This window comes from Gossypium raimondii, chromosome 7 (genome assembly GCF_025698545.1).
Source record: "Gossypium raimondii isolate GPD5lz chromosome 7, ASM2569854v1, whole genome shotgun sequence".
In the NCBI taxonomy this organism is placed as follows: Eukaryota; Viridiplantae; Streptophyta; class Magnoliopsida; order Malvales; family Malvaceae; genus Gossypium; species Gossypium raimondii.
Genome location: NC_068571.1, coordinates 19,278,298 through 19,305,839, shown reverse-complemented (window position 1 = coordinate 19,305,839; position 27,542 = coordinate 19,278,298). Strand labels below are relative to the sequence as shown.

The window sequence follows — 27,542 nt, the reverse complement described above, 5'->3', positions numbered from 1 at the left end:
GGAATTAAAAGGAGTTAATGGCTCCTTTAATTCAAACGTTGATTTGGGTTTAATAACTCCTTAATTCATGGACACGTTATTGGCTCCATTAGTCAAAATTTTCTAAAAGTTCTTCTTTTGAATATTATTTAAAACCAAATAATTTGCAGGAAAAGAGACACACTGAATTTTCCAAAATTTCGAGAGATCATTTCCTTGCATATTTTTCAAACTGTTTTCAGTGATAGACGAAGGTAAGGCTACTGCTCGTTGCTCACTGCAGTCGTGCTACTGCCATGCTCATCTTGTTGTTGTATCCTGGGAGACAGTCGACCAACGTTTCTCCAAAACCAAAGGAGTGGCCGAATATGTTTTAAGGAAACTATGAAAATAGGTCTCAACTACCAATCTATTTTTCTACCTACCTACGAGTATAATACTTCGACCCAATTTTATTTCTATTCTTTCTAATTATATATATGCATATTTATATTATTCTCGTTCGATCTTGTGGTTTAAATAAATTATTTATATTGCTGTTTATTTTATTAACGTGTGTGTAACATTTACATATTTATGTTTTGAAAGTAATGCAAAATCATAAATATATGAACAATAGTTGCTTGCTTGGAGTGCTATGACTTATGCATAATTTGTGATTTTTACCAATTTATTGTTGTAAACCTCTATTGAAACAAATCTAGGTAGATTTAAAGAGGTCTACTCCAAAGAACTAAAGAAAATGTTTATATAGAAATACAATAACGTGCATTCCCATGCTAAATGTTCCATAAATGAAAAAGAAATTATTGAGTTGGAAGGTTTCATGTTGCATAACACTCATGGGAAGACCATAGATGTTAGATAAGTTTTAAATTTATATATTTTTTTTCATTTGATACAATGTTATTTTTCTATTTAATAATGGGACCTTAGGAATATAGTTTTCTCTTTTAAAACCAAAGCACTCAAGAATTTTACGCAAAATCACGCGTTTTTCAACTCATTCAAGCTTGATTGTTTCATCTTTTAATGGTACAAGTAGTAGTGATGGATGTCTTCTGACATCAAAGATTGAAGGAGAAATATTACGTGATCAGTTGACATCTACTCTTGCTTTACAATGCCTAAATAATTAAGCTAAACTCAAGCCTCAATTCTTGAAAGTTTTAGCACCCATGGAGCAACTAGAGGCCCTCAAAACTACATCAAAATACTCGATTCCACTTCCTGTTCTGAAATGCCTCCAATGTGACATCATTGCTCAAATTCATCTAACACTCAATGCATCTCCATTTCCATCTCACAAGCAATCCCCATGACACATTGATTCCATATGTAAAATTACTGTGTCTTTATATATTACAATATATAATTTTTAACTGTATTTGATTAATGTTTATTTGGTATGAAAAATATTGTAAGGTTATACTATTGTGGCATGTCTTGAATATATAATTATGTTTAATAGTTACTCAATTGATGCATTTGAGAAAGATGTTGTAATTTAAATTGTATTTAAGCATTTAAAGTTATTGCTTAATTAAAATATAAATAAAATTATGTACTTAAAATTTAAGTTAAATTTTAATTTATTTTACTAAAAATAATTTATAAAAAATTAAAAATTTTATCAAACAAGGAAAAATATTTTATTTAAAATTATCTAAACACTAAAATATTTAATTTATCAAAAATCATTTTTCAAAAATTATTTTTATCCAATCAAACACATTTAGAACATGTTTGGTTAGGTGTATTGGCATAGCCAATATACCCCTAATCGGTGGCCCCACCTAATCCTCCCTTATTCCTATGTTTGGTTCATGGTATTGGTAATACCATTGTAATCCATTACTGACTTAATCGGTGAAATCCACCGATTTGTAATTCATTCCTTTTGCCCAGATTAGGCGCTGCTTAAGTTTACCCTCCCTGTTTTACCCTCCCATCCGCTTCCCCTTTGTTTCTCTTCTGTCCCTTCTAGCCTTTGCCGATTTGCTCCCTCTGTTTCTCACAGTTTCTGTCGATTTGCTCCCTCTGTTTCTCATAGTTCTCCACACGCCCACATCTCTACAAAAATAACAGCCTTCAAAGTCGGCAGGATTTTACGGCATTTATTTGAGCCCTGTTCTTCTCCTTCTTCCTAGACGTGGGGTTTCCATTTCCCAGTTCTTCTCGTCCCTTTTCTTAAAGTCGGCATCTTCCTTTGCTTTCTCCAGTTTTCTCCTACCCAGCACCTTCTTCAAGGTTCCAAGTTCTTTTTGTTTCTCCTTTAATATCTGTTGTATTGAATTCCATGGATGTTATTTTAATTTGGATTTAATTATGCCTATTGAGGTTGTTTTTGCTCTTGAGAATCATAAAAAATAATTGTGTCATTTTTATTTCAGTTTCTTTTGTGTTCTTTTAGCCTCTATAAGGCTGTTAATTATTAATCCCTACATGTTCATTTGTTTTTCAGTTTCTTTTGATGGGGTTTCATTGTTTTAAACGTTGAAATTTTATCTAATAATGCAATCTTTCATATATTTTTCAGGGTTTGTTCTTATTTGAATAGCCTTTGTTGTAGCTATTTGTAAAATGCTGGCTGCTAGTGTTACTGCCCCCTTGCGGCCTTCATTAACTACTGGTATTTTTCTTGGAACTTTATTTTATTATTCATTCAATTTTTCTTAGATTAATGATGATAAAATTTGCTATTGGTTTTCGGCAGGACATCGATTAGAGTTACGAATTGAATGCAGTAGCCGTTGTGGCTTGGTTAGAATTCCGACTCGGATTAGGCCATGGGAACTTGGCTTGCAATCACAACCTAGTGTAGGAAGAAGTAGAAAACAATCTTCATCCATTGCATGCACCGCAACTGCTTTGGTACGTTTTGTCGCCATAACTAATCGCTTACTTTTATTTTTACAGAAGAAATTGAGAATTGTTGCTCACCTTTTTGTCAATGTAAACGGTATTAAATCCTGATATTAGATTTAGTGAAACAAATCATTACATGCGTGCACGTATGTTATGGCTCTGTGTGTGCTTTGCACGTGCTTATACTCGATTTTTAATGATATTGGAATTCGGAGCTTCTGATTCTGGTTTCCTTTTTTCCAGCAGAATGCAACTTGCAGTGCATCAGGACAAACTCAAAGTGTTACTCGTGAGGCACCAACTATCACCCAAGCTCTTGTTCATTGTAAGAACAAACACATACTCTCTTTCAGTAGTTTGTCAATATTCATTAGATGTATTCCTTTTCGTGATTTTCTAGTTCGACTTTAGGCACCCCAACTTAGGTTTGAATTGTGGTTAGGAAGGTCACGGTGGGTTAAACTGATTTTTCCAGAATGACCGATAGGTCATGTATCATCTCATACTAGTTTTGGAAACTTAAGTCTCACCGTGTCGATGCTTGCACTTTCATGCACCATCTTTAGTAGGGATGACCAATGTTTGATTTCAGTACATTAGAATCCAGATGCTGCTTGTTGGCTAGAAGCATTGACAATGTACCTTTTGTGGTTTCTAGTTTCTCTACTGCCCCACTTTAGCAAAAATATTATTCGTGTGACAAACGTATCACTATGAGCTCTTAGCAATTCTTTTGTTACCTTTTTTCGTAGTTTCGGTGTACTATTGTCCTGGTGATGAACACCTAAGCCTTCAGGTGACAGGGATAGATCCTTGGCCCTAAGGAACTCCCTTACCTATGGTGGGATATATCATATGTCCAACTGGCTTGAACACCATATAATTTTAAAGAAAGCGTAGCTAACATCATGTATTGAAATGCAGCAAAGGAGAAGTCATCGCAGCTAGAAGATTTATGAATCGTAGTTTATCTTTATTTTCCCGTTTATCTTTCTTATGTCATGATAATTAAAAAACTCATATATGCAGATGATCAGCTGATAGGCTACTTTGATCTGTTTAATTTTTTGATACTTCATCTATGTTTCTTTAACCAGAGTTTACATATATGTATACATGTATATACATGTGTGTCTGTTTGTGTGTGGTGTTAAATTTATATTTTGACTGTGTATATAATTTTATTGGTTAGATGCTGCAAGTTTATCAAGGAACTTCGGGTATTTGTTAACCAGTATATTTATTCAATTTTTAATAGGTTAACTAAGGCCTATTTTTGGGTGGGTTGAACTTATATCAGTACTAGCAGATTAGAGGTTCTCTCAAGTTTCAGACATATTTGAGTTCCTATCTTGGAACAATGATGATGTTTGACGAGATGGGAATTTGTGGGGATATGGATTTCTTCAGTGCTCCACTTGGGGAAAAAGATGTGGCAGCCTCACAAATTGAACCAGAGGCGACGGTGGAGGATGATTATAGTGATGAAGAAATTGATGTGGATGAACTTGAGAGGAGGATGTGGAGGGACAAAATGCGTCTCAAACGGCTTAAAGAGCAGAATAAGTGCAAGGAGGGGATTGATATTGCTAAACAGCGCCTGTCACAAGAACAGGCGAGGAGAAAGATGTCGAGGGCACAGGATGGGATTTTGAAGTACATGTTGAAGATGATGGAAGTTTTTGATGTTGTAAAACTATATAACATATGGATTAGGATGTAGAATTTCATTTTCATCTAACATTTTCTTAATATAAGTTAATTATGTTTATGCAGAATATAATTCTCAAGTTATATTTTGATTTTAGTAAATTCATATAAGAACATTTTATTATTAAGAATTTTATGAAATTATATATTATTATTAAATTATATTTAATATTAATTATTTTAAATTGTATAAATTCATATAAGAAAATTTATTATCAAGAATTTTATGAAATTATATATCATTATTAAATTATATTTAATATTAATTATTTTAAATTATATAAATTCATATAAGAAAATTTATTATCAAGAATTTTATGAAATTATATATTATTATTAAATTATATTTAATAATAATTATTTTAAATTATACAAATTCATATAAGAAAATTTATTAGTTATAATTATTTTCAATTTTATTAAATCATATATTTTAATTAAAATATATTTAATATTAATTATTTCAAATTATCTTTTATAGTATTATATATTATGATTTTAGTAAATTCATATAAGAATATTGATTATTAAGAATTTTATTAAATTATATATTTTAATTAAAATATATTTAATAATAATTATGTTAAACTATCTTTTATAGTATCATATATTATGATTTGAGTAAATTCATATAAGAATATTAATTATTAAGAATTTTATTAAATTATATATTTTAATTATAATATATTTAATAATAATTATGTTTAAATATGATTAAATTATTTATTATTGATATTAATAATCTTATTAAAATTTAAATAACAATAACAATAATCATTTACCCAAACAAATTTATGCTAAGGGTATTCTAATCATTTTAGTTTTTTCCATTATGTTATTACACCTCTATTCCATTCAACCAAACACAAGAATACTATTACACCTCTATTCCATTACATTTAACCAAATAATTAATTTGCTATTACGCCTCTATTCTATTACGCCTCTATTCAATTACGCATTTATTCTAATACAGCGAACCAAACGTGTTGTTACTAATTATTTACCCAAGGATAGTATAGTCATTCAGAAGTCTATTAATGGTGTGTATCTTGCAAGACAGCTCAGAAGTCAGAATGTTTTTTTTCTCTTTTTTCTGCCATTAATGGTAATCCTGTAGTTTTGGCATAATCGATGGGCTTTTAATCATCATCAGTTTTTAATTAATATAATGCACATGTGGCTCTTCAGTCTTCACTAAAGAAAAATTAATTAAATCTTTTCCTATCTTATTTCTTTCTTTCTCTTTCAAAACTCAAAGCTCAGCAAGCTAAGGATTCCTTAGAATAATAAGGTGGGTATGTTAAAACAATTGATTTGATATTGCAAGCCAATTTATTTTCTCAAATTGAGTTAATTTAAGATTTCTTTTTTTCTTCTTGCTTGCCGGAGGTTCTTGGAATTTTGGTTTATTTTTCTTTTGGTGAGTGGAGTTGTTGTTGGTTTCCTTATTGGAAGGGGGGAAGTTGTTTTGAGTTTAGTGAAAATGAGTTGGTGTTGGATCAACTATAACTAAGATGGTTTTTAAAGATTTCTAGTTTTGGTTTTACTTTAAGAATCTACACTTTCTGGTGTTGTTTTTTTTTTTCTTTTTGTCTTAAAAAAAATGATGTTTTTATGAAGAAGAAAGCATGTTCTTCACAGATTTATTGTGTTTTTTATTTTACTTAAAAGGAATAAAGACTTAATATTTTTCTAGTTGTGTAAAAGTAGAAGCTCCTTCACATCACATAATGTCAAATGAGTAATGATCTGGTGCTTGAATGAATTTTATTTATTTATGACGTAAAAAATATATATGTGGCTATGAGAGAGAATGCCTAGCTATATAAGTTGAAGTTTTGGTATCAGTTGGGTAAGACCAGAATTGATGTTTTGGAGATTGGAATAAATGTTGTTTAAATAGCTAATTAATGTACTTATTTTTCCTCCTTGTGCGGAATCAAAGATGTCTTTATTTTCCTTCATACGTATTTGGTCATGAGTATGTGGATATTAAGTATTCTTGTTGTTGAAGATCTAGGAATGTATGGTGGAGGGGGTATTGAATAATGATATTTTCATCTCTTGTTTTGTTGAAAATGGAAGGAAGAAAAGTATGTATATATTCTATTTTCTTATGAGTTGATGATAGTTTTTGTGATATCAGAAGAAAAATGGGCGCTTAGGTTTCGGTGAAATTGACTATTTTGATAGGCATGATGAATCTGGAATTTGTGTTGTATCCTCAATGCCGCCATTAAATCTTGCTGAGCTTGTTTCGCTCTTTTGCAGACCATGAAGAGAGAAGAGATAGCTGGGGGTGACATTGGTTTTTACACTTACTTTGTATGCAGCATTTAGCCTGTCAGATAGAATCAAAATTTCTTAATTTAGTACCTATAGCAACATAGAAGTCGAGAACCAAGAGACACCAATGCAAGCATCCCAGCAACATAGAAGTTCAGTCATGGCCAGCAGATTGTTTCCTCAAGTAAAGGAAGAAGTCGAGCCTTGCAGCTTCCCTCAATTCCCAGCTATTGATCGCTCTTTCTGCTATAGCGACAGCAGCCACGGATCCCATTTCTCAGTCAAGAATTCCCATGAGCCTTATTGCACTTTGGAGTCATCTTCTGCACGTGGCAGTTATACGGTCTACAATTCTTCATCAAATGGAAGCCCAATGTCACAGCAAGAATCACAGTCTAATATGTCTGACCTGCATCACTCTCCAGATAATACCTATAGCTCTCCTATTAGCGGTTCCTGCATAACTGACGATGTAAGTGATCTGAAGGGTAAGCTGAGAGAGCTGGAAACTGTGATGTTGGGGCCTGATTGTGATATTATCAATAGCACCATCTCACCTGAGATGGACAGCTGGAGACTTGTAACGGATGCAGTCTCCAGACGAGATCTAAAACAGGTCCTTGTCTCCTGTGCAAAAGCTGTATCAGATAATGATCTATTGACAGCACAGTGGTTAATGGATGAATTACGACGGATGGTGTCAGTTTCTGGTGAGCCCATCCAGAGGTTGGGAGCATACATGTTGGAAGGGCTTGTGGCACGACTGGCCTCCTCGGGGAGCTCGATCTACAAGGCTTTGAGATGCAAAGAACCGGCAAGTGCTGAACTATTATCTTACATGCATATTCTTTATGAGGTTTGCCCTTACTTCAAGTTTGGTTACATGTCCGCTAATGGAGCTATTGCGGAAGCCATGAAGGATGAAGATAGAGTTCATATTATCGATTTCCAAATAGGTCAGGGGAGTCAGTGGATTACTCTTATTCAAGCATTTGCGGCTAGGCCTGGTGGGCCGCCTCACATCCGCATTACTGGTATCGATGATTCCACATCTGCTTATGCCCGCGGAGGAGGCTTAAACATTGTTGCAAAGAGGCTGTCTAAACTTGCAGCGCTTTTTAAAGTGCCATTTGAGTTCAATGCTGCTGCCATGTCTGGTTGTGAGGTTCAACAAGAGCATCTTCAAGTTCGACCTGGAGAGGCTCTAGCTGTAAATTTTGCTTTCATGCTTCACCACATGCCTGATGAGAGTGTGAGCACCGAGAATCATCGTGACCGACTCTTGAGGCTGGTTAAGAGTCTGTCTCCAAAGGTTGTAACCCTAGTCGAGCAGGAATCAAACACAAACACTGCTCCATTCTTCCCAAGGTTCCGTGAGACGTTGAACTATTATACAGCCATGTTTGAATCCATCGATGTGACTCTCCCACGGGAACATAAAGAGCGAATCAATGTGGAGCAGCATTGCCTGGCAAGGGATGTTGTTAACATCATAGCATGTGAGGGGCCGGAGAGAGTGGAACGACATGAACTCATGGGAAAGTGGAGGTCAAGGTTCAGAATGGCGGGGTTCACTCCTTATCCATTAAGTTCCTTGGTGAATGCCACCATAAAAACACTGCTTGAGAACTACTGTGATAGATATAGGCTTGAAGAGAGAGATGGAGGTTTATTTCTTGGTTGGATGAATAGGGATTTGGTCGCTTCTTGTGCATGGAAGTGATTTCTTTCTGTATAACTCTGGCATTCAGCTATGCTTGGATGTCTTTGTCTTAGCTGCCAACAACTTATTTAAGCGTGCATTTCTTATAAATCATAAGTTAGCCTGCTTCTCTGCAGTCATCTCGTTCCATTGTTTCATTCATTCAGTGACACCTAAAACTTGAATAATAATGGAAGACGAAGGTGAAAAATAACTGAGAAATTTCTCAATAAACATTAGCCTATTTTATATCAGATCTTTCCGTAAGATAAAATTCTACATCTTAATCTTGCATTATTTAAACTGGTTGAATAATTTTACACATGGGGGTTGCTTGCCAATATTGATACTCCGAATCAATCATTGCGAATACGAACACCCCAAGAATATGGACATGGACCATCTTATCACTGTCAGCAATACCATTTTTCCATTTTGCTTCGAATTTGCTACTGATCTGCTCATTCTGTATTCTGAGAACTTGATTTACTATGAGCAGTGTAGCCAACCACTTCACTCTCTTCATTGTGATCTAACTTTCCACTCCGTTGCTCATTTGACCCACTTTCAGGACCCAATGTAGGTGCATCAACTGTGCAAACATGAACAGTACCACTTACTTCTAACTTAGTTCTTGACTCGCCATTCGATTGCTCGCTCGGTTTATTCTCGGCTCCAGAACTAGAATTAATGGTCTCCCTTTCTTCTACCTTGGTGCCTGATTCACTGTTATGAGCTGCTGAATCAACATTTAAGCCAATTATATTATAAGTAACAGTCCTAGTTGGAGGCAAATCATGGTCATGTTTTCCCTCATATGTAGTTATAACCAATTTTGCATCATGAGATGCCCTCTCCACATGCTTCTTGACAGGGCATCCGGGATTTGAGCACCTGTAATAACTCCTACATCACAAGTGAGCGGAGAGTCAACTTCATGCCAAAAGCCGCAGTATGGTTACATATGTAAAGAATGGAAAATTTTCTGCGATCAAAACACATTTAAGTGATATGCACAAGTACTCTCAGCACTAGAGATACTTGTGATAAGAAAACATCTATAGTTGGTATAACAATATGATTATCTTCGTTGCCAAAGAGCAGCAATAATATGTAAATTAGACAAAAGTGTTTGAAATGTGTACAAACAAAAATAAGGTGATTCATACCTTGGATTAGGATTGCCTTTAACTAATTTTTGGCCATATTTGCGCCAACGGTACCCATCATTTACGATGTCAACCTCACTTAGTGTCTTAATAACCATAGGTGATTCACTTGTTGGTTTATGCACTGGAGATACATCAACATTATCGCTCTCTTTCTTTCTGTTTGCATTCAGTGACTGTTAACGGAAGGTTAAGAGGAACAAACACACAAGAAAAATAAACTAAGGTACCTGCGTTTTGAGATGAGATGACAATCATCATTACCAGCAATATTTTGCATCCCATTTGATTTTGATTTCACATCTTCACTAGCAGCAATAGGTAAAGGCTGAGAACTATCCCCTGGCTCAATCAGGCGAGGTGTTTGGATATGTGCACCCAATGATTTGTCTTCAAATATGAGATCAGTTATAAATCAAGCAACTTTTGCTTCATCAGATTAGACAAGTCATAAATGATTAAGATGATTTTCTTACCTTTGATAACAGTTGGAGATGCATTATCTAGTCTCTCTTCAACGACAGAGACAACAAAGCCAACAGCTACGGGTGGGTTCAGCGGCTTTGCATGATCATGCTGACCAAAATAAACAGTGTCGACCATTTTCCCATCATGTGAATGTTCCAATTGCTTTTTCACTTGGCAGTTTGGATGTGTACATCTGTAATAACTTCGAACAAATTCATTTCCTTTAACAAGTTTCTGCCCGTATTTACGCCAGTTATACCCATCCTCTGAGGCTTTCTCACGTACAATGGGGCTGCTCCCATCAATACCAGGCGATGGAGAGGGAGTCAGCGATTGTTTCTTGGATGTCATAGAGTAAGCACCTTGTTGCTGTGACTGTGAAGCATGGATCACAGAAATAGGAAGTGGATTTTCCTCTGATATAAGTGCAAGGGTTCCTCTCCCTTCATCAGATTGTGATGACTGAATTTTACTATCAGAGGTCTGTTGCAATGCATGACTTCCAGCATCCGGGCTCTGTACTTTATCCGTACCAACTTCATCCGTTACACACTCCCCTAAAGAAACCATCTGAAGTAAAGAACCTCTTTATCACTTTAGTTACCATTAAAAAGGGCCTTGTATATATACTAAAACAGCATTGTGCCCATGACTTTATAGATATAATAAAAAACCAGCTGAAGAACAGCTAGCCACCTCATTAATCATTAGCATTCAATTGCTTAGACGTTTAGAGAATAACCATATCATATATCGCATCAACTCGTGACTGGGCTTCCTCAGTTAAGAATTTCACAATTAACCAAAACCTTTGCAGAAAACTTATGCATTTCAAGTTCTCTGTTTTTCTTTTTTTTTTTTTGTCGGTCTTACTTCTGTAGAGCATGACGGGAAATAATTCCGAATGCCAAACTAACAAATCCTAATTAAACTACTAAAGAAACGATGAAATTTATGAGGTTAATTTAATATAATATTAATTCGAAAGTTGCTTCATTTATTCACCTGAAAAAATAAATTAAACTGCTCAACTTGCTTATATGGTTTGATATGGTTAATTTAATATAAGACTAATTAGAAAGTTCCAAGTTAATTGAATGAGTATAGTTTTGCAAACTTTGTCGCTCAAATACTACGGGGTTTCTCAGCAACCAAACACAGAGTAGAAACAAATTAAGAGCTAAAATCCCAGAAATACGGCAGCAAACGAAATTAAATTCATTCCATAACAAATAAATTAGGTGGGAGAGGGAGAGAAAGTTAAAACTGAAGGAAATAAAGAGAAAAAAAAGAAAGGAAAGTTACCTAGCTATGCAAGTGTGGATGAGAGCATCAAGAAACCCTAACCGTATATCAGGCGGAAAGAGCGTGATTAGAAGAGTCGATGAGAGGCGTAGATCACGCCGGAGATGGTGGTTGGAGTCGGAAAGTGAAAATCGGGGAAGTAAGTAGAGTCAGAGTGGGGGAAATAGCGATTCAGGTTGTTAAAGTCTAATCCCAATAAAATAATTAAAAAAAATAAAGGAAAGAAAGAAAAGGCAAGTTAAGAAGAGGTTGGGGGGAAAAATAGAATACATGCAGTAACACTCATTCGTGTATGTATCTGCCTTTCCCTTTTTTTTCTTGAGACGCTGTTATTGCTTGCTTTTCTTTATTTTAGTCATTGCCGCTTGCTCGAATTAATATGTAAGGATAATTTTTTTTTATTTAATTTTAACATTAATATATTTTTATATTTATTTATAATCCATATTATCTGTCTATAATATATAGACAAATTTTTTAACTAAATAATGTAATATTTTTTGTTTATTATATTATCGAGCTAATTTTCTTATCCAGCAATGCATATGTTCAATTATATGTATCAATTAAAATATATTAAAATTATTTTATAACTTTATATAAATTTAAATTTATGATTGATATTATAAATAAAATTAAGTCATTTATAATTTTATATATTTTTAATTTAATATTTTATTCGATAAAAATAACATCTTAAATTAATATGCATACCCTTAAATAATAATAATAATTTAAAACATTATTTTTTATCAAATAAAAATATCAAATTAAAAATATATAAAAATTATAGATTTATTTATAATGTCAATCATAAAAGAAAAATTATACAATATATTTTAATTAATACAAATTTAAAAATTTTAAAAATTTGTATTCGCATTTTATTTTATGATATTTGACAATTTTATAAGTTTATACGTGTTAATATGAAAATCTTAAATTTTAAAAGAAATTTTAAAAGCTCGAACAGGTAAAAACTTGAGACTTTAAAAATAAAAAATTGGTGAATTGAGACTTTAAAATTTTAAATCCAATTAACGATAAACTTAGGAAAAATTTTTATATCTGAGATGTTTTAATTTTTTAAATCTATTAACGGTAAACGTATGAAAAATAATATTGGTTACACTAATATTTAAAATTTTATTACCATTCTTTTACAGATTTTAAAATAATATTGACATTTTAAAAATTATAAAAATTTAGATAAAATTCTAAAATAAAATTGTACAAATAATATTTACAGCAATCAATAGTAGTTTAAAATGAAAAACTTTTAAAATAATAAAAACATTAAACATTAAACGGTTTAAAAATATTTGAAAATTGCTTGAATACTCGTTACTAATTTAAAACATGTCAATTCTAATATTAGAAAGTTTTAAAAAGTTTATCTATATATATATAATATAAATAGTTCTTAAATTTCCTATTTTATTTATAAAAGTGTAATAACTTTTTAAACATATATATTTAATTTAAATTTATAAATTTGAATGTTTAAAAATAATTCAATTGTTTAAAAGGTATTGAAAATTGTTAAAATTTTCAATTTTAAAATATGTTAATAGTTAATTTTCAATATTACAAAACAAATAATTAAATGATTTAAAAAATCCTGAAAAATTAAATTAAATTTAAATATTTAAATTTCGTGTATTATATTAAATTTTAATTTATGTATCTTTTAAATTTTCAAATTTAAACAATTTCAAATTTTAATTATGTATTTAAATTTTAACATAAAATATAATATATTTAAATTAATATATACAACTCCTTTCATCGCCCGAGTAAAAAAACACACACATATATATATATACATACGTGTAACAATAGTTTTTTTTTTTTTTTTGTAAAGGGTAAGGGTAGTAGAGGTTGTCCAGTCAAAGCCACAAATCCTACTCCAATCGATTATATCACAATGGTATCTAAAATGAAATCTGGTTGCTCGGGAATCATTTTATCCCTGCATCAACCACATGAACATGGCCACAACAATCATGACAAGTTTGAATAAGGCAAACTAGTCTAAGCTCACAATCTTGAAGAAACAGAGGCATCCATTGAAGCTGTCCAGTCCATGCCTGAATCTAGGAGACAGTCCATAGAAGGATGCAGCAGAGATTAACAGTAAACCTATAAACTTGTTGCTACAAAAGGATGCAATGGAGAAGAATTATGAATCAACAAGCTTTAGACTTGGGGAAACCCCAAACCAGATCTCATTTCCTCCAACAAGAAGAATGGCACATGTCAAACAAAACTGATTTGAATCCAAACCAATCGCAGGGTTTCTAACTGTGTAGATTAGGAAGTAGATCAGTCAGCATGAGGAGGTATCCTCCTGTACAAGTAACAGGCTGAATTTGTTCTGCAAATTTTGGTTCTCAAAGAAAACATGTTTAAATAAGAGTATGCAACTCATTTTTGTTCATTAAAACCCCATTTCAGTGCCAGGGGATCATGGCCTTAAGATGTTGGAAAGTGGTCTAATTAGTTAAACCGCTCCATGAAAATCTGTAAAAATTGCTTAAAGAATTCAAAATCTCAACCCCAAGTTTAACCTCATTGGTTCTAAGAAATTGTACTTACAAAAGGCGTCTAGTATATTTATAATCTAAATCTCAGTATCTTCCATCTACTTCTCTCTCTCTCTCTCTCTCTCTCTCTCTCTCTCTCTCTCTCTTTCTCTCTTCCACTTGATCAGGATTTCCTTGAAATCCCAAAACATTGACCATGATAAAAAGAGTGCCAACAACATAAAACAATCTACTTCAATTACACATAACTAACTCATCCATGCCGATACCAAAGGAAGAAACAGTAAACACCCTATACAATATTCTTAGAAACAAAAATGAACATGCCATGCAATTTGCATTAAGATGGCCAAAAAATAAAACTGTCATCTAAAATGGAAAGTGAAACTAATTTCTGTTAACCCGAGCTAATTCTACAAGCCACAGAGTGCCCTTAAAACAGGTCAGGCACTTCGAACTATTTGGAGTTACAATATAAATATCTTTTCTTTGTGCAACCAATTGTCCTTGCCACTAATACAAGGCTGAGACCAGTTCATCTTTTGCAGCCTGTAAAAGAAAAAAAATTGAAATCTCATTTCAAGTGTAGCAGGCAGGAATGCGTGGTGCATGCCTAAAGTTTTTGGTGCATGTATGTGTACATGTATCTATCTATTTTATAGGCAAACACATTTAGCCAATTGTCAGAGAATTACCTCCACGAAATACATGACAATGGTTCCACTTTTATGCTATAACACTATTATCACCCTGCTGTGCAAGATCCTCAGTGTTTTCGTGAGACAACTGTGGAACAACCTCTACTTCCTCTTTTACCATTCGTTGATCACTGTGAACAGCATCAGAGGGTTGTGACTCGCTGACCTTATCGGTTGCACCATGAATTTGTGCTTTATTAACATCAGTGGCCACTAGTGTTTGGGGACCATTGATCCCATTAGTAGCATTACAACCTTGTGAGTCTTCAGGCTTGTTAGTTTCATTATGAATTTCTAAATCGGTGTTACCGTTGGTTGCATCAGGTAGCTCAAATGACTGTGGAATAACCTCCTCTACTGTTTTGGCAGTTTGCAAATCACTTTCTCCAATGGAATTAAGCATATTCGAGTTGTCAGCCTCATTACATGGATCACAAAAGTGTGAGGCATCAATCCCATCAGTTGCATCATGAAGTTGCATGTCATCAACTTTATTTGGTGTATCCAACAGCAGTGCAGCTTCACCTTCAAGAACTGTGGTACAAAGTGGCAAATGATCTACCTCATCATTCGTGTGATGCGGATGTAATTGATCCACCTCAACCATGCCACAATACTGAGACTCATCCTCACTAGCTCCGTGACCTTCCATGGGATCATTACTACGCCTCCGTTTCCCAGTACCCTTTCTTCTCACCCTCTCCTTCCCCCTAGTCCTTTTGCCAAGTTCAGTTCCCACAATAGGTGACACAACAACTGTACCTCCAACTTGGTCTCTCAAGCATTCTTGTGCAATAGACCTAATCCTGGAAATTGATTCAAACTGCTCAGGCAGCAGTCCTTTCAAAGGGAAAGTTTCGGCTAAGTATGAAATTTCCCGCACACCACCAATCTGTTTCATCAAAAAGAAAAAGAAAAGAGATGTACACATGAAATTTTCTGGGGACAGGACATAGACAATAATTAACTAGTTAAGTATAGCCTTACTGTTCTCTGAAACTCTGAAGAGAGAGAAATAGGTCTCCCTACAACTTTACGAGTAATTCTCAAATACCACACCATGTATTCGTTTTCATCTGCATCATCATCACCATCCACAATATGGAGTGCACGATCTGCCCATTCATTAAGTTCTGATTCCATTTTCCCAGACAAGTCCACACCACCATCAACTCCACGGCTTTTTCTTACCCATTGTGGCACATCTTCTGGGATAGGTTGAAGCATGCCATATTGCCTTAGGACACGATTAGGAAGGTGCCTTTCAGCCTTGTCAAAGCATATCAACATCGTTTTAGACCTCCCCAAAACCAAACTATTTCTAATTTCCTCTGGGATAACAGTACCATCCATGTACTTGTAGGGAAGCCACTCTACCTATTTTTGAACAACAAACATATATATTACTCTTCCTTCCTTTAACTTTTCATCAGAAGCTGATTCTTACACAGATGGCAACTAGAAACATAATTTTTATTTTAAAGAACAAAAAGGAAATACCAATAACTTACATCACATGGTTCCAGGGAGTCAAGTGCCTTACGGTAGAAAACTACATCACGGTTTGTCGTTGGACCACTCTGCTTTCCCTTCCACCTCAGTACAAAAGGGAAATGCTCGTGGATAGGGTCCCTGTTGAGCTTTGGTCGACCAATATTTAGATGATAGTAACTCCAGCACTAAAAAAGAAGAATGATTATAAGTAGCAGAATTTTGTCTAAATGTTGTCAATAGCATTAGAAAAACTTCAGCTAGAAATCCTCCTAACTGCTTCCTTTTGTCAAAAGAAGTTGAAAGACAGCAGGCCCTTCAAAAGCACTTATAGAAGGAAAAGAAAAGGGTAGGAAAATGGGACATCAGAAAAGTGAATAACCTGAAGTAGTGTCAAACATCCACAAATAGTGCTTTGGGATCTAACAGAGGCATTCCCAAGTGCCCTATACAAGAATGCTAATGCAGCTGCACCCCATGCATACCTCCCAGCATTCTCAAAATTCTCAAACAATGGAAGGTACATGACAGGGACCTTATTCCCTGTGGTAGTTGAAAAAATAGTGCTTCCCACAAGATACAAAAGGTAAGCACGTGTGTGGCGCTCAATCTCTTCGATCGTTGCATTTTCAGGACACTGAGAAAAGAACTCTTTCAACCAACTCAGCTTCACCATCCCACCACTTGCATAAGTAGAATCTGGTGCTTTCCCAAGATACTTTTCACACACCGTTCCACAAGTGGTATATGTTATTCCAATCACGGGCATCCCGTCAATCGCCAATCCCAGCAAGAAGGCAACATCTTGAAGAGTCACAGTCATTTCTCCAACAGTGAAGTGAAATGTATTAGTCTCTCTTCTCCACCTCTCAACTAAAGCTGAAATGAGCGGATTATCTAAACTAATGGCAGGTATCTTCCTCAAGTACCCAAATCCTGCTTTTTCCACCAATTCAATCTGTTTTGGGGTGAGTCTCCATTCTCCCAACTTTGATGTATGCTCATGACATCTAAGTGCACCACGCTCCTGTAATGCATGTATATATTATGTAACAATGCTAGTGTGTTTTAAATAAAAACGCATGCACAAGTCAAATTTACAATCACAATCAAAGAAACCCTCCACATATATAAGGACAAAACTAGTCTAGTGCATCAAGGCGATGAAACCGATAAACAACCAATCAAACAAACTAACAAATGAACCAGTGCATAAACGAATTCTACAAATTTTCACTTATCAAAGAAACACAAATTACATATCTGCAAATAAAAGGGGGGGGAGGCGGAGAATGAGATTGGTGGGTATGAGAAACAGACCTGGCCATCCCAAACAGCTGAAGATACATGCTTGTCTTGATCATACAGTACTGACTGATCGATGGGTCCAGGATTGGCTGCAGATGGGTCCATTCCAATCTCTTCCATTGATTTTATCTTCTAAAATTTAAACCAAAATAAATCAAAGTGGCCTGAAATGCAGGCCAAAATAGATAGTTTAGTCCCTTAAATTAGCAGGATAGCCTCCATCACTGTTAATATATACTTAAATTTTACATTTTGGAGCCAATTTTTATCAAGCCCTTGAAACAAAGCACAGATAACTTAGATCAATTTCAAACTTTTTTTTAACGAATTAATTGCAAATAAATGAAATATATATACACACAAATATAAAAATTTGAAGAATCTTGTATTTGGGTGGTCCATTCAATTTAAAACCCTAGTTTCCGTTTAACTCTCGGAGGACAAATAAAAATGGAAAACTAAACAGAAAACAATATTTGGGTGTCAACATTTTGGTTGTGCTCTTTATAATTATAATAATAAAAGGGAAAATCCAGAAATTGGAAATCAGAAAGCGAGGGTGAGGGTGAGGGTGAGGGGGAAAGAAACGACGCCGGAAAGCGAAAAAAAAATAAAAATTTAGATTTAAAAAAAGAAATTGGATTTTACTATACCTGAGTTTTAATCAAAACGACAGGAAAGAAAGAAAGCAGGCACCACCGTGAAGAAAATTTTCAGCGGAATTCAAAGCGAAATTAAAAAAAAAAAACCCGAAACCAAAACGCGTCGTTGCAGGGTTTTCTCCTCTTTGTACTGTGTGTGTGAAAGTCTCCAAAACTGGGATGTGGGTTCGCTTCGCTGCGTTGCGTTTATGAATGGATTCAAAATTTTCTATCCTATAGGCTATAGGCTTAGGGTAAATTACGATCTCACGTTGTTACACATGGCATGTTTTTGGATGATTTGGGCATCGGCCTAATTTTGTTCTCTCCTCGAAGAAAATGGGCTTTTTTCATGCATATTTTGTTTCGTTTTCATTTAATTTTATTTATTACTTTTACTGAATTCAATTATTACTTCTTTTAATATAACCTTAACTATTGTCGAAAAATATGATTAACATTCACCCAAAAATATATATACTAGATTTTATTGTTAAAAAGTATCATGGAGACCCTTATACTAGTGTTACGGGTCGCAGATCAAAACCCATAACGAATGTACACAAAACTTCATGTAAAGGTTAATTAATTAAATGAGCTCATTTGACTTAACTCAATTCGTGAAACATATGGAGAAATCTATCTACTTGAAGCATTGGTGGCACAGTGAAACACTCTAATAAAACTAGAGTTATCGTAGTGAATATTTGTAATCATAAGGGATAAGATTGTACAGTGTTTTAATTCCTTAGGACTTTCATCTTGTGGATAGACTTGAATCTCAATCATAAATGTTGTTTAAACTATACAATTGGATTTGGGCCTTACACGAGCCTACGAAGTTTTAATACTAACATTAGGTCGAATTAGGACTAAATTGTAATGTTTACAAAATTCCAGGTTGATGTTGCGACTTTAGAGGTTTCCTCGTCGCGACGTAACACTCTGATTTAAGTTCATCATGACCTCGAGGCTACGTCACCGCAACGTGAGCCCTGAACTTTTTGTCATCGCGACATTGGGAGTACGTCGTCGCGATGTGACCACTGAATCCCAACATGTCAAAGTACCTATTCAAATATCCAAAGCAAACAACCTATACAAAATTAGATGGCATCGGTAGGGCTATTGTCACAACTTTAAAATATTGTTAATCTACCCGAAAATAGAGAGAATTTGTTCTCAACTATTGAATCTATTTTTTCAGAATAACAAATTTTGTCAGTTTCTATTTCAGAAGAGATTTTTCATTTTCACACTAAAGAAAAGAAAACTATTTTTAGTTCTGTGTTTTGATTCGAATCGTTCAAGTCAACCCTTGAAACAGTTTATGGTACGAGAATAACGGAAAAGATCATTTAGTTGAAAGTTGGAAACGATAAGGATCCGTCTATCCAAAAACACAAATGTGAATTCGATCTAAGGTTTATTGCTATAAATATCACAAACCAAGTCCATTTTCAAAATTTTTATTTTCCGCTATACAAGAAAACTATTTGCGAACCAGATTTTTTCCAACAATATAATTCTCCAATATTATAACTATTTTTCTATTCCTAAAATATCATTTATTTAATTAAAATAAATTTAATTAATTCTTTCAATTAAATTATTTTCTTAACCCAATTCTAATTTTATTAAAATCATAATGAATTTACCTTACTAGAATCTAAGTAAATAAATTTAATTGTCTCGTTCAAGAAAACTACAATGACTACTTAATTTAATTCTCACTTTGAACTCAACTATTTAATTACAATCAATTAAATAATAAGTCAACGATATTAAATTGATTTTTAAGTCATCTTTTGTTCCTTGCAAGAAAAATGCATTTACTGCGGATAAAAATACATGCAGTTTATTTCTCCTTTCATTGTTTTCATTCATTCAACATATCGATTATGGTTGCAATTCAAACAGGATTGTGTTGAGCTAATGGAGGGACTGATTGGACATGTAAATTAGGGCTCAAATAATTTGTAATTAAGTTTTAACTCTTCGTCTAATTACAACATTATTTAGTCATGAAATCAATCCACTAAAAGTACCATGATTGAACTCTCCCTTATTATATACCATTACAAAAGCAGCTTATAATTTTGCTTGTCCAACAACTTTGTCATTAGTGTGTTACCCTTATAGGATATTCTTAATCTCTTTGGGTCAAAATCTATTCAGCCAATATGATCTTATTTTATCTCTTGGTAACAATTATATCTTCCACCATGAAAAATATCATTACTAAAAAATAGTAATGAAAATCATTCGTTCCTAACAAAGGACCTGTGGCAACGTTTCTTTTCTATAAGCCATGCAATTCCAATGAGAGGATATTATTTACCCTTTATCAAGCTTTGAATTCTATTGTGGTAAATGAAGCCATGTTATACTGTCACACCCCAAAAACGATAGATCCAAAAAGGTGAGTGAGGTATGTAAGTAAATTGATTTGGCACTATGGTAGCATAATCTGCCACCCTGTTGGCTTGATGGCGAGTCAGAGTATTGACGCATACTAGCGTTAAAATATCCACCTATTAATGGTATCTAAAGATTTAATTACAAGGTCTCTTCAAGAAAAGAAAGATTACGCCCAAGAAAGAGTACGCCTACGCCCTGAGTATTAGCTGAGCACAAAGAGCCTATCAAGTGTCTGAGAAAGATGTAGAAGACTTAATTGTCTTTAAGATCACGCCATAAGCGAGTCATTGTCAAAGTATAGTACACTCGGTTTGCTTGAGCCTTGTTCAAGTTGGTTCTCGTGACAAGATTAGTTAGGAATCAGTTGAATTGATTTGACCCTTCCATAACTGATCAAACAGTAACGAAGATCTTCGTCGGATTCTCTTTACCTTCCCCCATATTTTTTTATGGGAAATCAGAAGATTTGGGTAAGGTAAGCATCGTCACTTGTCAAAGTCCACAATAGGGGGATAGGGAGTTTATGTAACACCCCTAAACCGTATCCATCATTAGAACAGGGTTACTGAGCATTACCAGAGTTTACAATTCAAACAAATAGAAACTTCAAACATTTCATATCATAGAAATAAACATGTTAAAACCAAGTCAAAACATACATTATTGTCCCTTAAACAAGCCCTCGAGGCCCAAAATACGTATTAGAAACAAGTCGGGACTAATCGAAAACTCATGAAATTTTTCAGAAAACAGTAAAAATTTTCAATACTGTAGAGTACACAATCGTGTGGGCGTTCGAAATAGGGACACACGGCCGTGTCCCAGCCTGTGTCCGTGCCCATATAACTCACTGACTTGGGTCACACGGCCAAGTCACAGGCCCGTGTGCCAGGCCGTGTAACCTTCAAAGTAACCCCACACGCCCGTGTGCCAGGCCATGTGCTAGGCCATGTAATAGCTTGACTTGCAACCCTTTGAAAGCTACAGGGGACACACGGCCATGTCACCTGACCGTGTGCCACGCATAGCTGAGACACATGCCTGTGTCTCTACCCGTGTGGATGAAAATAGGTCATTTTACAAGCTATTTTTCTCACCCAATTTGTCATGTACCTACAACCAACTTTGCATATATAACCAAGCCATAATAAGGCATCCAAAACAAGCATAAACAAGATATATACATATGGTAAAGTTTCATACAACCAATATGCCCTTAAGCACCTCAAATGATAACATGTAAATATGTTCAATCATGCACTCTATTTGTCCAAAATACTCAACTAACTTATAGGCACATTAGCATCAAAACATGACATTTGGTTACCTTACCAAAGCATACTAAATGGTACCAAATAATCACTCAATTACTAGCATTAACACACATATATGTCTTTTATAGCAAAATACCAATTCTCAACAAGTTATAAGACATATATAATATGTACATTCAACTATCATTTCCCCTTTCATCATTCAAACACATTAAGCAAATTATCAACCATATTAAGGTTAATATTTACATACCAAAACTAAGCTCATAACATCATCAAGTGCCAAATCACAAGCCAAACCAAATGTCCATATTCACAACCAAACATATAGGCCAACATTAGCCAAAATACCTATACATGCCATTATGACCAAAGTTAAACATCCGAATGTACCAAAAGAGCCAATGGATAGTGTGATATAGCTTTGACAAGCTTCCAACCCAAATGAGCTTTCGACTTACTATAAAACACAGAAAAATAACACAGAGTAAACATTTAAGCTTAGTAAGTTCATGTAACATAGAATTTAACTTACCATTTAATCTTATAATAGGTAAGTAAACAAGCATAACCCAACACATTTTGGCCAAATGCCTAAACACATAAACATCAACCATGTTAGCCATGTAAATACACATATAAGCCAATAACCATAGACGAACATAACCATTGATCAATTTCCATACACATGTATCATCCATTTCATCTTTCCATATATCATATAACCATATTTTTATGTAGTTCACATGTATACCTGTAATAGTTCGTATCGAACTCTTATCGTTTCGTATCAAAATATTACCCGTTGAACCATTTTCAATACCGTTGGATACTCGGGATAGCTCACACATAGTGTGCTAGCTCATATAACTGTAATCCGTCAATTCATGTGCATGTATGCTCATATGAGCTGTGAAACGGTATGCTCACTCGAGTTGTAGATCAGTATGCTCTTACAAGCTATAAATCGGTATGCTCTCATGAGCTGTGGAGTATCCGCAACACATACAGGACCTCAACCAAATCATGTAACCCTAATGACATGTCATTTGTATCCTACGGATTCTTAAGGTTTAATTAGAGCTCGGTAATCGTTGTACGTCGTTAGATATGCACTCGGTAATTATGTATGACAAATCATAACATTTATATATTTCAATTTAAAACATATAAACACAATTTAATTACACGAACTTACCTCGACGAGTATACATAGATACAGAGGCGATTAATCCGAGACTTTCTTTTTACCCCGATCTAACTCCGTACGAGGTCTAATTGGATCTATACGAATAAATTTAACTCAATTTAACATATAATTCATTCAATTTAATCCAAAACATATTTTGGAAAAATTACTATTTTGCCCTTATACTTTTAATTTCTTTACAATTTGTCTCTAGGCTCGAAAAATGAAATTCATGCCATTTTACCCCTATCCAAGCCTAGCCGATTATTATACAAACTTATAGCAACCCACATATTTCATAAATTCACAAATTATACCATGAATTTATCACATTTTTTAATTTAACCCCTAATTGACAATTTCATCAAAAATCTCTTAACAAAAGTTGTTTATCTAACAACAAGCATCCATTTTCTATCATCAAACATCAAATATCATGTATACTCATCAATGGAAAAACCCTAATAGTTTAACAATTTCACAAATTAGTCCCCGGGCTAACTAGATTAAGCTACAACGATTCTGAAAACATAAAAATCATAAAAAACGAGATAAAAATCACTTACAATCAAGCAATGAGAAGTTGCCCAAATTAAAAGCTCAACTGTGGCTTCCCAAACCTTAAAATTCGGTTGAATTTGAAGAATAAAAAATGATAGATTTGTCTTTTGTTTTATTTAATTGTAACTTTATTTACTAATTACCAAAATAACATTAACAATTAATCAAAATTTCCATAATACCAAACCATGTACATCCACTAACACAATTTATGGTCTAATTACCATACAAGGACTCAAACTTTAAAGTTCTATAGCTATTTAATACTTTTAGCTACTAGAACTCAACTTTTGCACTTTACGCGATTTAGTTCTTTTTACCAAATTGAGCATGTAAACGGTAAAATTTCTTAACGAAATTTTTATACGGTATTAATATCATGCTGTAAGAAATAAAATAATAATAAAATAATTTTTTGACTTCAAATTTATGGTCCTGAAACCACTGTTCTGATTTCACTAAAAATGGGCTGTTACGGTTTATATTTGGTATGTGAAAAGACATTCCAGATGACTTTACGTTCTGATTCTTCTTTCCAACCTAAATATTCTTTTTTTATTCTTTAAGATAAATCTAAGACCTCGTTTAACCAATGGATGATTCAACCGTCTGGTAAGTCTTGTACTGTATGTTATGATTGTTATTGAGGAAAGATGTTAAAATGTGTAAGAATAGTATAAAGTGAGTGAAAGGCCCTACATAGGGGTCACACATAGTTGAAATGTTAGTGAACTACCTGTACGTGAACTACCTGTACATGGGGATTTTAATGGAAATTACATTATTTTGTAAGCAGTTACTGCTACTGGATTGGGAACGAAAATCTAAACAGAAACTCCAGGTCGAAGTAAAGGTAGGGCTCTTGTGAGTGTTTAGACTCGACTTCTACACACTATATTATGATGATTCCTTATACAGTTGATGTTCATATAGATGCACATCTCTTCTTGAGAATTTGTATGTATGTATGGTTGTGTGTGTTCTCTGTTAAGCATTTGTATGTATGTACTGAAGTGTACAATTCATTGCATGAATATGATGATGCGTGGTAAGCATGCATGGGAAATTATGTGTTAGAAAGTATGATTTTGTTAAGATTATGAGTGAAATCTGTGTAGATGCGCCCATTATGTTATTTGAGTGATGCAAGACCATGCATGGTTGGCGATAAGGGGGTTCGAACGGAGTGTCGGAAAAGTATGTAATACGATCACAGACCCCGTGGCAGTGCTTTGATGACGTCCACCGGGACAATAAAAATAAGAAAGGCTAGTATGACATATATGTAAAACGACCATGGCTATGACACATTTTGAGAATGACGAATGAGCTGCATTTGTCAACTAGGGTTTTTGCGTGTCTTGGGGGAGATGATGGGCAAACCTCAAGTGATGTTGAGTTTAGGAAAATCTATATCATCAAACATGACAGTTTATCTTGTGCATTTGTGATGTTTTACTTGTGAAGCCTTTGTGGTGAGTCACCTATAAAACCTTTGTGGTGAGTCACTTGTAAAGCCTTTGTTGTAATAACTGGATTTTCAATGGTGACGGAATAGTGGTTTTGGGACAACAAATTTCCGTCATATTGACTCATAAATTTTATTTTTAGAATATTTATAGAGTCATTAAAGTCGTATTAAAATTTGGTTTAGAAATAACAAAGTTTAGATAGTTAATTAAAAGAAAATGACTAAATTGTAAAAGGTGCAAAACTTGCTAATTAAAGCAATTAGGTGATGAAATGGTAGAATTAATAATTGAGGAAGGACTTAAGAGATAATTAACCTCTAACTAATATAGTGGGACAGAAAATTGATGAAAAATGACAATAATGAAATTATAATGGAAAACTTTTAATTTAGTTTAAATTAAATAAAACAAATTGAAAATTTAAAGTTTTCCTACTTATTTTCTTCTTCAATGGTCAGAATCCATAGTTAGGGTGAGGATAAGTTTTAGCTAGCATAGAAAGCTTGCATGTAAGTCCATTCTAATCCTGTTTATTGTAAATTTTATGTTTTTAAGATCGTTGCAACTAGGTCCAACTAGCTCGTACCTTCGTTTTTTATTCTATTAAAAATTTTGGAAGTTTCAATTGTTTAATATTGGATTTTTTATGAATATCATGTATTTGGAGCTTTGATTGTGTTGTGTGATGATTTTGTAAAGTGATTTTTGTTAAATTTTGATTTTAGGATTAAATTGTGAAAATGTCAAAATTTTAGGGTTTAATAGTGAATTTTATGTTTATTAGGGGATTTTTGAGGGCGTATTATATTTGGATAAAATATCAACTTGAGAAAAATGGTTAATTTGATGAATTTCAGGTTAATGGACTAAATTGTGAAAATGGTAAAAGTTTGGGGTAATTGTGTAATTTTGAAAAATAAAAGGGTATTAATTGTAAACTAGTTTGGAATTGAAACATACACTAATAAATGAAGAATTTTACATTTTAGATCAAAATCTCGTAGATACTCATGGAAAAGGAAAAATAGCGGAATAGTCATTGAACTTCTGCAACGACTACAATCCAGTCCAGGTAAGTTCGTACAGTTAAATTTAACATTTTTATTAATTGGTTATTGGTATTATATATATATTCTATTATTGGAACTGGATTATTGTTTGAATTATAATGTTGAATTGGATATTTGGTTTGAATTGAACGCGGGATTTGAGTACATTCGTGTTTTGGTGTATGACGGAGGTTTGGAGTGGAGATGATATTAGAGGGTGATATCGACATATTACCCAAGTAAACCAGGGTTCAAAATTTTTTGTGAACTCTCGTGTTTTACTTTCTGTTTGGCATGATTTGGGTGGATCAGCTCTTACGAGCTTCTGTTCAGCTCTCACGAGCTTCTGTTGGCGTGTTCTGGTGGACCAGCTCTATGAGCTTTTTTTGACGAAGTACTCTTTTCCGCAAGTCGCTCTTCGAATGGAAAATTTCAGTAAGGTAATCTGTTAATGAATTTGAAAGATATGTTATTTATTTTTAATTAATTTGAACATGGATGAATTTATCAATTGAAGTTGTGAATGACAGGGAGTTCTCTTAGATGGTTATTATTGTTTTGAATTATTATAGTTAGTTCGGTAAGATTTATCGTTCAACTCGTTGAACTTACTAAGCTTCATTAAGCTTACTTGTGTTGTTTAATGTCATTGTAGATTCTCAGAAGGTTGGACGACCGGATCGGCACTCAAAGTCACAGTATCCAACTTATCTCGGTAGTTTTTGGAACGTTTTAATTCAGATTATATGGCATGTATAGGCTCTTGTGCTGTTTTGGTTAATGTTTGGCTTATGTAAATATTATGATTGATATTTTGTGCAAATAACCAACTTTCATATTATATGATAATGAGGTATAGTTGTTATGCTAGTATGTGTGGTGAATATATAATTGAAATGTTGTGATTGTGGTACCTTTGATAGGTATTTTGATTAGGTATTTCTTGAGTGAATTGATGAATTGAATCAATGTTATTTTGTTGTAAAATTGTATATATTGTAACACCCCTTACCTGTGTCCGACGCCGGGACAAGATACGAGGCATTACCGGTCTTAACAGAAGCAACTATACAAAATCGGGCCATAAAATTTCATTCAATTTAAAACTATTTATATACATGCATACCGTCCCTTATAAGGGCCTTTAAACATATGTTGGAAGTGGTTCGGAACTAAACCGGAAACTTTGGAACACTAAGAAAATTTTCATGTTTTGGAGGGTCACACGCCCATGTGGCTTGGGACAGACCCGTGTCCTCAGCCCGTGTAACTCTCTGCTTATGATGTCATCAACAAATGAGGGTCCCACAACTCATCATGTATCATGCAAACACAATTCAAATCACCAAAATTTGACATATAATTATATATATATATATAATTAAATATATATATATATATA

At 33.8% G+C, this 27,542-nt stretch overlaps 4 protein-coding genes across 11 annotated transcripts; 2 read left to right on the top strand and 2 right to left on the bottom strand.

Annotated features, from left to right (window-relative positions):
• Positions 1 to 1,840: 1,840 nt before the first annotated feature.
• On the top strand, positions 1,841 to 4,630 carry LOC105799833 (uncharacterized). 4 transcript variants are annotated; one of them, XM_012630604.2, is made up of 5 exons: positions 1,841 to 2,229; positions 2,519 to 2,611; positions 2,696 to 2,853; positions 3,094 to 3,172; positions 3,772 to 4,057. In XM_012630604.2, the coding sequence occupies exons 2-5, from the start codon at positions 2,563 to 2,565 to the stop codon at positions 3,804 to 3,806; spliced, it is 321 nt and encodes a 106-aa protein (XP_012486058.1). In that variant the 5' UTR covers positions 1,841 to 2,229; positions 2,519 to 2,562; the 3' UTR covers positions 3,807 to 4,057. The 4 variants fall into 4 exon arrangements, with proteins under 4 accessions (XP_012486058.1, XP_012486049.1, XP_052489193.1 ...); XM_012630595.2 differs by having other exon boundaries at positions 3,091 to 3,172; XM_052633233.1 differs by lacking the exon at positions 3,772 to 4,057 and adding an exon at positions 4,106 to 4,630 and having other exon boundaries at positions 1,854 to 2,229; positions 3,091 to 3,172.
• Positions 4,631 to 5,692: 1,062 nt separating this feature from the next.
• On the top strand, positions 5,693 to 8,684 carry LOC105799806 (scarecrow-like protein 21). Of its 2 annotated transcripts, none has more exons than XM_012630563.2 (2): positions 5,693 to 5,851; positions 6,832 to 8,684. In XM_012630563.2, exon 2 carries the CDS (start codon positions 6,974 to 6,976, stop codon positions 8,567 to 8,569), a length of 1,596 nt encoding a protein of 531 aa, XP_012486017.1. In that variant the 5' UTR covers positions 5,693 to 5,851; positions 6,832 to 6,973; the 3' UTR covers positions 8,570 to 8,684. The 2 variants fall into 2 exon arrangements, with proteins under 2 accessions (XP_012486017.1, XP_052489199.1); XM_052633239.1 differs by having other exon boundaries at positions 5,767 to 5,855.
• Positions 8,685 to 8,770: 86 nt separating this feature from the next.
• LOC105799814 (WRKY transcription factor 1) lies at positions 8,771 to 11,711 on the bottom strand. The gene is given in 6 exon segments (XM_012630573.2): positions 8,771 to 9,015; positions 9,017 to 9,454; positions 9,718 to 9,876; positions 9,948 to 10,107; positions 10,194 to 10,755; positions 11,491 to 11,711. Coding segments are annotated over 5 exon segments (1,488 nt in total). The 5' UTR covers positions 11,491 to 11,711; the 3' UTR covers positions 8,771 to 8,846.
• Positions 11,712 to 14,256: 2,545 nt separating this feature from the next.
• LOC105799849 (protein MAIN-LIKE 2) lies at positions 14,257 to 18,367 on the bottom strand. Of its 4 annotated transcripts, none has more exons than XM_012630626.2 (7): positions 18,187 to 18,367; positions 17,546 to 17,697; positions 16,608 to 17,252; positions 16,246 to 16,413; positions 15,722 to 16,111; positions 14,732 to 15,626; positions 14,257 to 14,585 (listed from the first exon to the last, which is right to left on the bottom strand). In XM_012630626.2, exons 2-6 carry the CDS (start codon positions 17,651 to 17,653, stop codon positions 14,763 to 14,765), a joined length of 2,175 nt encoding a protein of 724 aa, XP_012486080.1. In that variant the 5' UTR covers positions 17,654 to 17,697; positions 18,187 to 18,367; the 3' UTR covers positions 14,257 to 14,585; positions 14,732 to 14,762. The 4 variants fall into 4 exon arrangements, with proteins under 4 accessions (XP_012486080.1, XP_012486096.1, XP_052489593.1 ...); XM_012630642.2 differs by having other exon boundaries at positions 17,546 to 17,665; XM_052633633.1 differs by having other exon boundaries at positions 17,546 to 17,662.
• Between the last annotated feature and the right edge of the window lie 9,175 nt (positions 18,368 to 27,542).